The sequence below is a fragment of the Rutidosis leptorrhynchoides genome, chromosome 1, assembly GCF_046630445.1.
Source record: "Rutidosis leptorrhynchoides isolate AG116_Rl617_1_P2 chromosome 1, CSIRO_AGI_Rlap_v1, whole genome shotgun sequence".
Taxonomy (NCBI): Eukaryota; Viridiplantae; Streptophyta; class Magnoliopsida; order Asterales; family Asteraceae; genus Rutidosis; species Rutidosis leptorrhynchoides.
This window is the reverse complement of record NC_092333.1, coordinates 646438696-646451857: the sequence shown is the minus strand read 5'-3', so window position 1 is coordinate 646451857 and position 13162 is coordinate 646438696. Positions and strand designations below refer to the sequence as shown.

The 13162-nt window shown below is 33.9% G+C and overlaps 2 protein-coding genes across 2 annotated transcripts; both read right to left on the bottom strand.

Annotated features, from left to right (window-relative positions):
- Positions 1–8878: 8878 nt before the first annotated feature.
- LOC139885751 (F-box protein VBF-like) lies at positions 8879–10312 on the bottom strand. The gene is made up of 4 exons (XM_071869506.1): positions 10132–10312; positions 9808–10002; positions 9566–9672; positions 8879–9477 (listed from the first exon to the last, which is right to left on the bottom strand). Exons 1-4 carry the CDS (start codon positions 10297–10299, stop codon positions 9021–9023), a joined length of 927 nt encoding a protein of 308 aa, XP_071725607.1. The 5' UTR covers positions 10300–10312; the 3' UTR covers positions 8879–9020.
- Positions 10313–10571: 259 nt separating this feature from the next.
- LOC139849626 (receptor-like protein kinase HERK 1) lies at positions 10572–12235 on the bottom strand. Its single transcript, XM_071839264.1, has 2 exons — positions 11189–12235; positions 10572–10682 (listed from the first exon to the last, which is right to left on the bottom strand). Exons 1-2 carry the CDS (start codon positions 12233–12235, stop codon positions 10572–10574), a joined length of 1158 nt encoding a protein of 385 aa, XP_071695365.1.
- Between the last annotated feature and the right edge of the window lie 927 nt (positions 12236–13162).

Sequence of the window (13162 nt, the reverse complement as noted above, 5' to 3'; positions counted from 1 at the left end):
CTTTGGCATATACGTTTTTGTTACCGGGAAACCTTTCATGTTCCACCACATTAGCAGTAAATTTACCAACAACTTCATTTATCCTTGACCTTCCAAAAAATCCTTATACTCATTGAAACCCTATCATGTACTCATCCACATCCTGTAACGAGAATTGTCATACGAATTATCAGGAATTAGCAATCAGTATTTTAAAATCTTGAAGCATGTCTACACCAACAGTTATATGAGTACATATAACGTCTACCTCCTGGACTTACACACTTCAAAAGTGAAGTTTCTGAAAAAAAACCCCAAACTGCGAAACTAGTATTCCAAAATAGGAACAATGCAGATGAAGCAGCAAAAACTGTAAACGATCTTAACAGTCAAAAGCTTGATAATAAAGAATAGTATGGTGGTAAAGCTGAGAAAAAGAGAAGGTTTGGAACTGGAAAACGAATTGAGCAAAGTATGAAGGAGGCTGTAGATAAATCACAAAGACTGAACCTGCCTTCAAAGAATTCAAATGATTCAGTATCTGCCGAAGCCTTTAACGAATACCTTACTTCTTACTCTAAAACCCTTACGAATAATATTCTTCATCATCATCTTATCTTGAATATTCTAAGATATCATCGAATCTTTCATTATAAATATCCTCAATATTTCTGAGGATAATTTCGTGACTATCTGAAATTATTCATTCCTTCACGCTATCTGTGTTAAAACATAAAAGAAACTGTGTTAGTTTCTAAATTCTGAAAAATTCAAGTTTAAAATATGAATGTTTTAAAGTAGTGTTGGGAACTGAAGCATGAATTAGTATAATATAATGACGTCAGGCCAACGTGATTATATTATAGTAAGTCATGCTGAGTTTCTAATGGAACGTGATGAAGGTTCACAGATCCCACCCTCATCATGAACCATGTTACATAACTCTTTCATTCTATATAATCTCTAAATATATCAAGAAAACATATTTCTTGATGATTCGGTCCTTTCCAGATATTCTAGTAATTTAACAAATCAAGATCGTGCCATTGCGATTTACTCCTTAGAATATTAACTATGTTCATTTCAAACTTCATACCTACGAATTCTGGACCATTACTCGCTTGACTTGAAATCGGGAAGAGAAAACGAAAGCATGAAGCTCCGAAATATAAAGGAGAATATAGGCCCTATAACAACCCCGAAATTCACAAACCGTGTATATCAATGCGTATAGCAATATAAAGACACGGGAGAATGAAAAACACTATAACCCCAAGGTAATGGTAGAAGAAGGTAATTTCCTCTGGTGGTAGATGAAAAAGAAGAATGACAGATATGAAAGTTAGGAGTATATCAAGAATCAGAACTGGATGAAGCATTTCACAATCTTTTAGAAGTATGAAATGAGGAAGAAGATGTAGGAGTGGTGAAAATAATGAAACGAAAGAGGTCAATTTATAGCGAAATATCAGACATAGCAATCGAAGCAGATTACACATTTAATCAAAGAAAATCCTAATTTTCGCAAATTCCGAAGAATCAAATCTTATTTGGATTATGAAGATTTTCTACTCCTTAAATTCCGGAAATCAATCGTTACCACGTCAAAGGATAAGACGCATCTCTATTCTCCATTTCACTCTATTACGATAACTTCCCTCATACGCTTCGAGTAATTGGATTGTTTTATCCATATTATTCAAACGGTAATAAAACTCTATTTAGCGACTCATATACGTCATGCAAACATTTTTATTGTTAGCCATGACGACCTCACTCAAATTTCGGGACGAAATTTCTTTAACGGGGGGATACTGTGATGACCCGGAAAATTGTGACCAAATTTAAACTTAATCTTTAACGTTCCGACACGATAAGCAAAGTCCATGAAGTTGAATCTCAAAATTTTGAACTGTTCAATTACCCTTTGATTGTTCTCAACGATTCGCGAACAATTATATGTAAATAGATACATATATATATATATATATATATATATATATATATATATATATATATATATATATATATATATATATATATATATATATATATATATATATACTATAACTTGAAAGCGTAATAAGGTATTAATTGTCTGATACCGTACATTGAACTTATTGATTTATATATCTATTTGAATATATATGATAAGTTGGAATAGTAATTGTATGAATAACTTGCGACGAGTATTTAAAACCTGTTTATGAATATTGAATATAATTAGTTCTAGACAACTAGATTTTATAATATTTATATATGAAATGATAAAAATTTACTATTAAACGATGCTTTTTCAATTTAAAAATTGTACGTATTAAGTCGTTTTATTTTTATGATATAATTTTTGTATTTTTTTTTTAAGAAACGAAGTTAAATTAAAAATGTACAATTTGTAAAGCACAACGTACAACAACGTGTAGCTTAAATAGTTGAATTTAAATTAATTCATTTACTATTCATTGAATAGTAAATGAAACGAAATTAAATTAATTTACTATTCACATGAAAGCGACATGATAGAAATTATTAATTATAAGTTACATAATATAACCCTGAAGTATTCAATAAATACGATTTTTTAAAATTTTAAATTCGATTATATGTCGACGAAGTAAGTGCCAAAATTGGGATGAGCTGGAATCACAAACTCCGCGACTTGCGGAGTTTGGAAGCTTCGGATAACGCGACTCGCAGGGCTTACGGGTCCCACAAGGTGCCTATAAATACCGAACGTTTCAGTTTTTGTGATGCAAATATCCATCTATCTCGATCTCTTTCTATATTATATTTATATTATTATTATTATTATTATTATTATTATTATTATTATTATTATTATTATTATTATTATTATTATTAAGATTAATATTATTATTAATCTTATTATTATTAGTAGTATTTGTATTATTATTAGTATTATACATAAAATACTACGACGAGGTTATGAGCGTGTCACTTTCAAAATGGGTTTCGAGCGGGATAGAGTTAAGGAAATTATGGGTTATTGTCAAGGAGGTTATGGGTAATTTTCGGAGGTATATTTATGAATCAAACCTAGTGTTTATCATCTCCGTTACGTCTATGTACTTTCCTACAATATTGAATCTCAATATTGATACGTAAGCATTTATACTTTATCTTTTATATACTAATAGTGTATCCATGTCTAGTGCTCGAGTATATATATTTATACATACTTGTATGCTAAATTTTGTCGTTAAAAAGTTATAATGAATCATGAATTAAATACATATATTACTGGTAAAAGGTATATGATATGCATGTTTTTGGAAAGCTGGCGAAAAATCAATAACTTTTCATTTAGATATCGAATAGTTTCGATGAACGGTTTAAAAGATATGATCAACTGATTTATAATTAACATTAATTGAAATTGCTTTTGAATCTGCAATTAATATTTAAACAACTTGTTTACGAGATTGATAAAATGAATTTTTGAATATTACCTACCGAGTAAACGAATCCTTATATAAGGTACATCACGTCTTGTTGAACTATTGTCAAAATTGACTTTTTGTAACGACTTTGGATAACTTTTGTATGTCGATCTCGAGCATTAGGATTGTGATACACTATGACCTGACCTAGCTTGATAGACATCTATTGACCAACATATGTTCTCTAGGTTGAGAACTACGATTATTTGATATACCGAGTTTCGGTCACAATACGATGAACAACTATATGTGCTGCTAAGGTGAGTTTCATAAGATCCCTTTTACTCTCTACATTTTTGGGCTGAGAATACATGCACTTTATTTTAAAAATGGATACAAGTACACACTAAATTCTACACCGAGTTTGAACCGAAAATCCCTTAGCTTTGGTAACTAGTAACTGCCAGTTATAAGAACTGGTGGGCGCGAGTAGTAGTATATGGATCCATAGGGTTTGACATCCCCGTCTGTTCCAGGTATAGAAAGAAACTCTAGCCTGAACTATAAAACAGGCGTATGCTATTTGAGGTTAGTACACGTTGGATTGCGTGTATTGTACATGTTGGTTGCATGTTAAACGAGAGGTACTTATTATAGACGTTAAGGCTTGGTTACCAGGGTGCTCAATCTTGTAGAACATTTTGATAAACGTTTCTGGATGAAACAACTGAAATCTTGTGATCCATCTTTATATACAGATTATGCGAAACATATAAACTATGAACTCACCAACCTTTGTGTTGACACTTGTTAGCATGTTTATTCTCAGGTTCCCTAGAAGTCTTCCGCTGTTTGCTTATATGATAGACAAGCTATGTACATGGAGTCTTACATGGCATATTTTTCAAGAAAACGTTGCATTCACCAATTCATCACCATGTACCTTATTTTGACTGTATTGTCAACGAAAGCACTATTGTAAACTATTATTTACGGTGATTGTCTATATGTAGAAATCATCAGATGTCGAAAACCTTTGATTTAAATATACATTTATGGTGTACCTTTTCAAAAGAATGCAATGTTTACAAAACGTATCATATAGAGGTCAAATACCTCGCAATGAAATCAATGAATGACGTGTTCGTACATATGGATTTGGAGCGATCGTCACAATTTCTCACACTTACAAAGTGTTTATTTCTTTCTCTCCATTATCATCTTTGTTCTTACACTTCATTATTAGTATTCTTAATCAAGAATCAAATCACTAAAGGTAGTTATAAGCCTACTGAATTATAACATCAAGAATCAAACCACTAAAGGTAGTTATAAGCCTACTGAATTATAACAATTTTGTTTTTATATGTCATTATATCTTACTTCCAATATTGGCCGAAACTCAATGCCTTCAACATGTAGGGGACCACCAAAGCATCCGTTAAACAAAATTTTAAAATCAACAATTCTCCTGTTGCTATTTATAAGATACAATTCAGCCACAGACCATCCATCTTCTCTCTGATACGAAAGGTACGAAACTGAAGTTTCTGTATCCCCTTTCAATTTGTATCTCAAGGATATAACATTTATCATATTATCGTTTGTGTTTTCAAATTTGAAAACCAGGTTAACGGCATATGTGATATGCGGTGACAAGAACTGTGTTCTGACACGTGTGCTGAACTTTACATCTTCCGTTTGATAGGTTCCCACTTGAAATCTGCAGGAATATGAAATATTAAAAAACGATACGTACCTTTAAAAGGTGTAGGAAGAGGAGTCACCACCTTGAATTGTATTCGGATGTATAATAGTACAAATTCTCATGCTGAGGTGGATTGGTCATACAATGTGCAATAGATATCATCTCAATGTGTTGTCCCTTGTCATTTGACGAAAACCACTGTACACAAGTCCGTTAAACAACTAATACAAATTAGAAGTAAAGATGTTTAACCTTAAAATCAAATATATAACAAAAAAAAAATTAATGAAACCACTGTTTTATGCTTATGAGCACTGTTGTATAAAACGCCGACTAGATTACTCCTTTTTAAAAACAGTCCGTTTCGTCTTTCCAAAATTCGTTTAATTAATCGGTCAACGTTAGTTAATAGGTCAAAATCGGATTTGTGATCAAAGTCGGTCAATGTAACATTATATGACCCATTTGAACCCATTTGACCTGTGACCCATTTTGACCCATTACACAACCCGACCAAACCCTACCCAACCCGACCCAACCTCGCCCATTTAGACTTGTTTAAAATTTTTACCCGTTTGACCCATGATCCATCTCAACCCAAAACCACTTTGACCCGTTACCCAAACCGACTCAGCCTGACCCGTTTACCAGGTATATTGGTAACAATACCATCAATATTTCTTTCTTAGAAGAGAATTAATATTATTTTTTATTTGTAAAACAGTTTAGAGATATAAAAGTTACCGTTGTGCCGCCGTTGAGAAGGACCCCTTTGGACAGAAATATCATGAGTTCGGCATTGGATCCGTAAGTGAGAGGAGGTACAGCAGTTTTGACCATCTCTTTGTAGTTGATCATCTGTGTCTTGCCTTCACTCATCTCTTGATTTTCTAGTGCAATCTCGAGTTCAATCACGACCTCTGCCATCTTCGGCCGATCATCACGAGACGCTTTCAGACATCGATAAGCAATATCCGAAAACAATTTCAAAGAACTAGGATCCCTATCTTCTTGCGTTATATGAAGGTCAACTATTTTGTTTTCTACATAGTTTTGTTTCCATGTAGGAACTAAAATTTGACCCCACCCACCGTCAATCTTATTGAAGCATGGTCTCCCATATAACACTTCAAATAAAAGCACGCCGAAAGAGTATACGTCCGACTCCTTTGTTAAAAAGCCCATCTTCATATACATCGGGTCACAATACCCAAGTGTACCTACAGCACTGGATATAAGAAAAGTTTGGTCCTGATTAGCGGGACCCATTTTCGACAGCCCCAAGTCAGCAAGTTTAGCAACCCAGTTGTCACACAGTAGTATATTCCCACTTTTGATATCACAGTGGATAACTCTTTGGTGGGTCCCTTTGGGATCATGAAGGTATTCAAGCGCCTTTGCAGCCTCGAGACATATCTTGAGACGTGTCCTCCATGTAAGAGCAGCATTGTTTAAATGCCTATCGAGGCTTCCGTTACAAGCGTATTCATACACTAGGATCATTTCGTGATCCTCGTTGCAAAATCCGAGAAGGGAGATGAGGTTTTCATGCCTGTAACTGCAAAGCGTCCTGATCTCTTTCCAAAACTCGGCGTCACCTTGACCATGTATACGGTGTAGACGTTTAAAAGCAGCCATGCTTCGCCCTTTGAAGTGAGACACCTCTCCTTTATACACTTTACCGAAACCACCACCTCCAATATAGTTTTTCTCACTGAAGTTGTCGGTAGCTAATTTTATATCTTTCAGTTTGATTTGTAGATGTTGAAACTCTTCCCTGAATGCCATTACATGTTAATTCAGTAGTTATAATCAATTAAACAAAAGAAATTTAAATCAAGCGTATTAAGCAAATGCAAGTGCAAAAAAGGAGGGAGATATAACTGAATGCAAAAAGTCAACAGAATATGTATATGTAATGCATTATTATTGCATATATAAAAATATGCAGAAAGTCAACAGAGTATGTACTGCATTATGATTGAATATAAAAAAATGTGTATATATTTCCAGCTGTTATAACTAGCCTTAAAAATAAGTGTTTGGTTATCATGTCTCTTTAGTTGACTGACCTTCGACAGTAATTAAATCCTTGCAGACATTGCAATTCCTTTTATCGGACACAATCAAGATTTTTTTTTTGGACAGATGGTTGTTTGAGATGCGCCCCGAGCATTCTAAATACGAGTATCATTTTTCAAACCAAATTTAGTATTTGTATATACTAAAAATCAACAATAACAGAATACATATACAAAACATAGATTGGATAACTATATTTGAAAAACAGAATTAGAGTCTCCAATATTAGTTAAAATCCTCATAGTCTAAACCCTACTTGTGATTTTTCCTAAAACAGGCGATATACCTAATAAATTAATGTGGTAAGCAATGTACTTGCAAATTTACATCTACGGTATGAACTTGATTTATCAATATTTTTCCAATTAAAAGTCATACGTGTAATCTAGACTGATTACGTGGCGTTTGACCCTTTCTATTTAAACCTGTGAAAGCATCATACAGGGATATCTGCAGTTGGTTACTCAAATGTAATGGTATTTCTAAGACCACATGGAGTCGTTCGGTGTTAAATTTCAGTGTTAAATTTAACACTGAATTTAACACTGAGATCAAAACAGAGGAAATGGTTCAGTGTTAAATCTCTGTTAAATCATTATTTAATTATTTTTTTAATACTTTTAATAATATTATTTAGCTTATTTTTTTTATACTTTTATCTATTACTTATTTAATATGATTATTAATTATAAACTACAAAAATAAATAATACTTTTAGTTAGTAATATTTATAATTATAAATTATAAATATTTAAAGAGAATTTAGCCTAACTATAAAAATAAATGTAAGCCCACTAATTTGGCCCATTTTTAACCAATCTTTAAACCTAATTATTTATTATTTATACTAATTATTTACTCCGTATTCTTCTTCTTCCTAACTGAAACGCACCTGCAAAAATCAAAAAACACACAGCAACAACATCAAATAACAAAAGGAAAAAGGAAAGAAAAGAAAAAAAAAAAAAGGAAAAAGAAGTAGAAACAGCGTCGGGTGGGTAACGGCGGCCCACCGTTAAACTCATTTAACGCCGATTTAAGCCGAACCGGAGTCGACGAAACCGCCGTCGCCGGCGTTAAATTCCTTCGACGGTAAAAAATTGCATCGACTCCTGGTGCTCTAATCATATCGCCTTTTTAATTTTGACACAAATTTAGTGTTCCAAAAGTTAGCAACATTTAACTTTTAGGCTCATTTAAAACTCAAATTCTCATGAAAACTCACAGTGAAAACTACTAATGAAAAGCAAATACAGAATAAGAGCCTTATTCTCTATGTAATGTAATATAACCATCAAATCGGTATCAGCTAATTGAGGTTTCAACACAGAATTAACTCTTCTTTAATTTTTTTGTATCCTAAATATGAAGGCATAATTGAAGTTTCAACAGAGAATTGTATCTTAACTCAAGACCAAACTCCAGTATTATTATTGTCAATTTTTACCCTCAAGTAAGAGTCTGCTTACTTTTTGCTTATTGATCTGCTTCTGTAAAGCTCTTAATTTGTCACTTAATCTAAAAATTAGTCTGTCTGAGAATTAGTCTATTTGAGAGAACGTAGAATCACACCCCTTCCCAAACAAAGGCAAATGGAAACATGACAGAAAAAAAGTAAACAACCCCTAATGTGTTCTGAGCATCTTAATTGATGGCACATATTTTTTAAAACGCTTGCAAGTCTTGAAACCTACTTGATATAGGGTTTCCATACAAAAGCAGTGATGTGGAGTAAATTTTGTACCGTCTGTTGGTATTACATCGACAAAAGTAAAATAAAACATACATGATTATTCTGTTAGGATGATTCTTTCCAGATTTATAATAAAGTACAAAGAATTTAGATTTTTTTATATAGGTCTAAATTCAATTCCTTCAATAATAAGGCCTTCAAGCTTTACGTTGTGTTCATTATACCACGCAAGATGAGTTGGAATCTTTTTGCCAGAAGCGGCTTGATATTCGAATAGTTGAACTTCCATCAAACCATCACTCCTAAGTATCGGAATGCCTTTCAAATTGGTTTTATTCAATGGTTTGTAAATGTCTCGATCAGCCTTACCTCCAACAATAACTGGCGTTTGAGGAACATATAAAAAGATATATCTAATATCCGGAACCTTCCAATCACCAGACGCCAAATCTGTAGCATCCGATACTTTCAACGGAAACCTATAGAAGGTGAGTCCAGACACTATTTTGTAGACAAGGTAACATGCATATGTAGTTTGAAGTGATAGTACTCGGGATATGATTTTTCCCTCAAATTTAAGTCTTGTATCGAAAACTTCAAGCATTTTCCCAAATCTGCAAAAACTTTAAAAGTCATCTTGCATTTACATGCAAAAAATAGAAATTTCTAACAAAAAAACTAGCTTAGAGATATAAAAAGAACCTCGATTCGGGTAAATGATGCCACTTTTTGAACCGTCTATCGTTTGCAAAAACTGCTTCTGGTGCTTGCATTACACATATGTTTCCATTTTTGTCCACAGAAACCCACTGTCAATAAATCAACCTCCAACAATATAAATATAAATATTTATTTCGAAATTCTATTATCGTTTCCATTTGATACGGAATAACGTATGAAATAGTTTGAGAAAATTTCAGCAATGAATCAAAATACTTAATTACCTCTAGGCCACCTTTAACTAAGAATCCTTTGCAAAGAATTGAGTAGAGTTCTTTGTAAGTTTTAAATCGCATAATTGTAGTGTCTCTTGACAATTTGATTAAATGTTGATAATCAATCGGCAATTTACGTTCCCAAAACGACTCATCCTCTGAATCATCTTCTTCTGATGGTGATGATGATACATGTTCCACCACCTATACATATAACGTGAGACAATAAAGAAGAATAATATAACTGATACAACAAAATATTTTATGAATTTTTACTAAATACAAGTCAAACATTCATGAAAAGAATTAGTATTAATTGTCATCATATCTTACTTGCTCCTCCAACGGCCGAAACTCGATGCCTTCAATAAGCAGGTAATTACTATCCAATTGTTGAAACTGAATCTCAAGATCAACCATTCCTTGGTCGCTATTAAATTGATACAATTCAACTATGAACCATCCATCTTCTCTCTGATACGAGTAGTACGACTCTAACATATAATTGTCTGCTTCTAAGTTGTATCCCAGCCATAAACGACTTATCGTTCTATTATGTGGTTTTTGATATTTGAAGACAAGGTTCACCACGTATGTGATATGCGCCGACAAGAACTGTGTTTCGACACGTGTTCTGATACTTAATTTGTTGTTAGCTGTGTTATAACTTCCCTGTTTGAATCTGCAGGGACATATAGTAATAGTATAGTAAAGTAACATTTAAAGATTTTCCAAAATCTATAACCAAATCTTTGAAATAGGAGGAAGAGAATTCACCTTGAATTGTATTCGGTTGTATAAAAGCCTTTGATGTATGAAACAGTCATACAATGTGCAATAGATATCATCTCAATGTGTTGTCCCTTCGCATTTAACGAAAACCACTGCATGTATGTACGTCCATTTAGACTTAACTATTTTTTGAAAGGCAAATTGTCGGCATCACCCCAGAGGGGACTTAACCACCTTCGCGATCATATGCCATACACGCACGTGCTTTCGGGAGGAAACCCGAATCGCATTGCAGGAACCCAATCCTTAAACCATCCCGAGAGGCAGGCGGACCGGGTTTGAATCCTGAATGGATCCGGAAGAAAACCCCCTAAGCTCAATCTGGAGCTCCATAGTTCGTTAGGGTGATGCCACTCAAGTTTTTTATATATCCACTATTTTTATGTAGTACAAGCATAAATATGATTGAATTTATCAAATATTTGAGTGGAAATATCACCCCGTTCATTATGAAAAACTTTAATAAATTTTGATTTACTGAAAGTAAAAGTGATCAATTGGTTTGAGACATCCCGACACAGAAACATGGACATTTATTATAATAAAAATCGTAAAAAAGAAAATAAAAATAGCTTATCGGCATAATTAACAAAGTTACCGTTGTGCCACCGTTGAGGAGGACCCCTTTGGACAAAAATATCATGAGTTCTGCTTTGAATCTGTAATTAAGAGGAGGCACAACAGTTTTGACCATCTCTTCATAGTCAATCACATCTGTCGTTTTCCCTTCACTCATCTCTTGACTGATATCTAGTGCAATCTCAAGTTCTGTAACGACCTCAGCCATCTTCGGGCGATCTTCACGAAATTCCTCCACACATCTATATGCAATGTCCGAAAATAATTTCAAAGAGCTAGGATCCATATCTTGTAAGATATGAATCCCATCAATCTTTTTCTCTACATAGTTTTTTTTCCAGGTAGGCACTAAGAGTTGACCAAAGCTACCTGCAATGGTATTGAAGCATGATCTCCCATATAACACTTCAAATAAAAGCACGCCAAAAGAGTATACATCCGACTCTTTCGTAAGGAGGCCCGTCTCTATATACATCGGATCACAATACCCAAGGGTACCGACCGCACTCGAGATAAGAAAAGTTTGGTCCTGATTAGCGGGGCCCATTTTTGACAGCCCCAAGTCGGCAAGTTTAGCAACCCAGTTGTCACACAGTAGTATATTCCCACTTTTGATATCACGGTGTATAACTCTTTGGTGGGTCCCCTTTGGATCATGAAGGTATTCAAGCGCCTTTGCGGCCTCGAGACATATCTTGAGACGTTTCCTCCATGTAAGAGCAGCGTTGTTTAAATGCCTATCGAGGCTACCGTTACAAGCGTATTCATACACGAGGATCATCTCGCCATCCTCGTTACAATATCCGAGGAGGGAGATGATGTTTTTATGCCGGTAACTAGAAAGTGTCATGATCTCTTTCGAGAACTCGGCTTCTCCTTGACCATGTTTACGGTCTAGGCGTTTGAAAGCAGCCATACTTCGTCCTTTATAGTGACACACTTCGCCTTTATATACCTTCCCGAAACCACCACCTCCTATATAGTTTTCCTCACTAAAGTTGTTTGTGGCTGATTTTATATCTTCCAGCTTTATTTTTAAGTGTTGAAACTCTTGCATGAATGCCATGAATTACCTACCTGTTAAATTAAGTTAGTAATAGAAGATAATTCAAATCAAGTATTTACAAGCAAATGCAAGTGCAGAAAAAGTAGAGGGGATGTAATGTATCTAATATCATATAGAAAAACAGATAACTTGAGTACACAGAAGAAGTGCTTAATTAGTCTTTATATCAGGAGAACATGATTAATTAAAAACAATTAATACCAAGTTAAATTAAAAAAATTATTTTCTACTAAACCAAACGGGTATATGGATTAGCAATTTTTAACATATAAGGAAATGATTTTTTATATATATATATTTTTTTTTTGAATGACAAGCTTTGCGGATCGGGTTTGAATCCTGAATGGATCCGGAAGAAAACCCCCTGGGGTCAATCTAGACATTCATATTTCAAGCAAATTAATTAATAGGATGGGCAGAGCGAGGCTCGAACCCATGACCTAACCCCCAGTCCTAACACACAAGGTGAAGGGGATGCCGTTGAAGCAATGCTTCGTTGGTAATGATTGTTTATATCTCACCTCCCTTATACCTCACATTCGCTGAGATTGATTATTGTTGTTGTCATTACATATAATTTGGGCAAGAAGCCCAAAGTCAACCCTCCATGTATGGGTTATAAAGTACTGGTCTTTAGTTGACCAAGGACATTAACTAGTATTCCAAGCAAATGCATACGAAGAAAGTCAACAGTATACATGTATATTCCATTGGATGTGCTGGGTGATTGCATATACAAACTGTAGGTTTGATTCCATCTATTATCTATTATTTATTTCTATTATTATAAGTTTATAATAAAATAAATAATAATAATAACTAGCCTTAAACATGTGTGGGTGGTTATCATGTCTTTTTAGTTGACTGATCTACACTCAGTATTCAACTAAACAGAAAATACTCACTTTGCCAAACTGATCAACGTTA

Excerpts from the sequence above, each read along its gene's own strand:
- LOC139885751 (XM_071869506.1), bottom strand. The coding sequence starts at position 10,299 with ATGTTAGAGTCGTACTACTCGTATCAGAGAGAAGATGGATGGTTCATA. Across the intron at positions 10,003-10,131 it reads TTCGGCCGTTGGAGGAGCAA|GTGGTGGAACATGTATCATC; the intron begins GTAAGATATGAT and ends TTATATGTATAG. Across the intron at positions 9,673-9,807 it reads TAGTTAAAGGTGGCCTAGAG|TGGGTTTCTGTGGACAAAAA; the intron begins GTAATTAAGTAT and ends ATTTATTGACAG.
- LOC139849626 (XM_071839264.1), bottom strand. The coding sequence starts at position 12,235 with ATGGCATTCATGCAAGAGTTTCAACACTTAAAAATAAAGCTGGAAGAT. Across the intron at positions 10,683-11,188 it reads TCCTCAACGGTGGCACAACG|TGGTTTTCGTTAAATGCGAA; the intron begins GTAACTTTGTTA and ends ACATACATGCAG.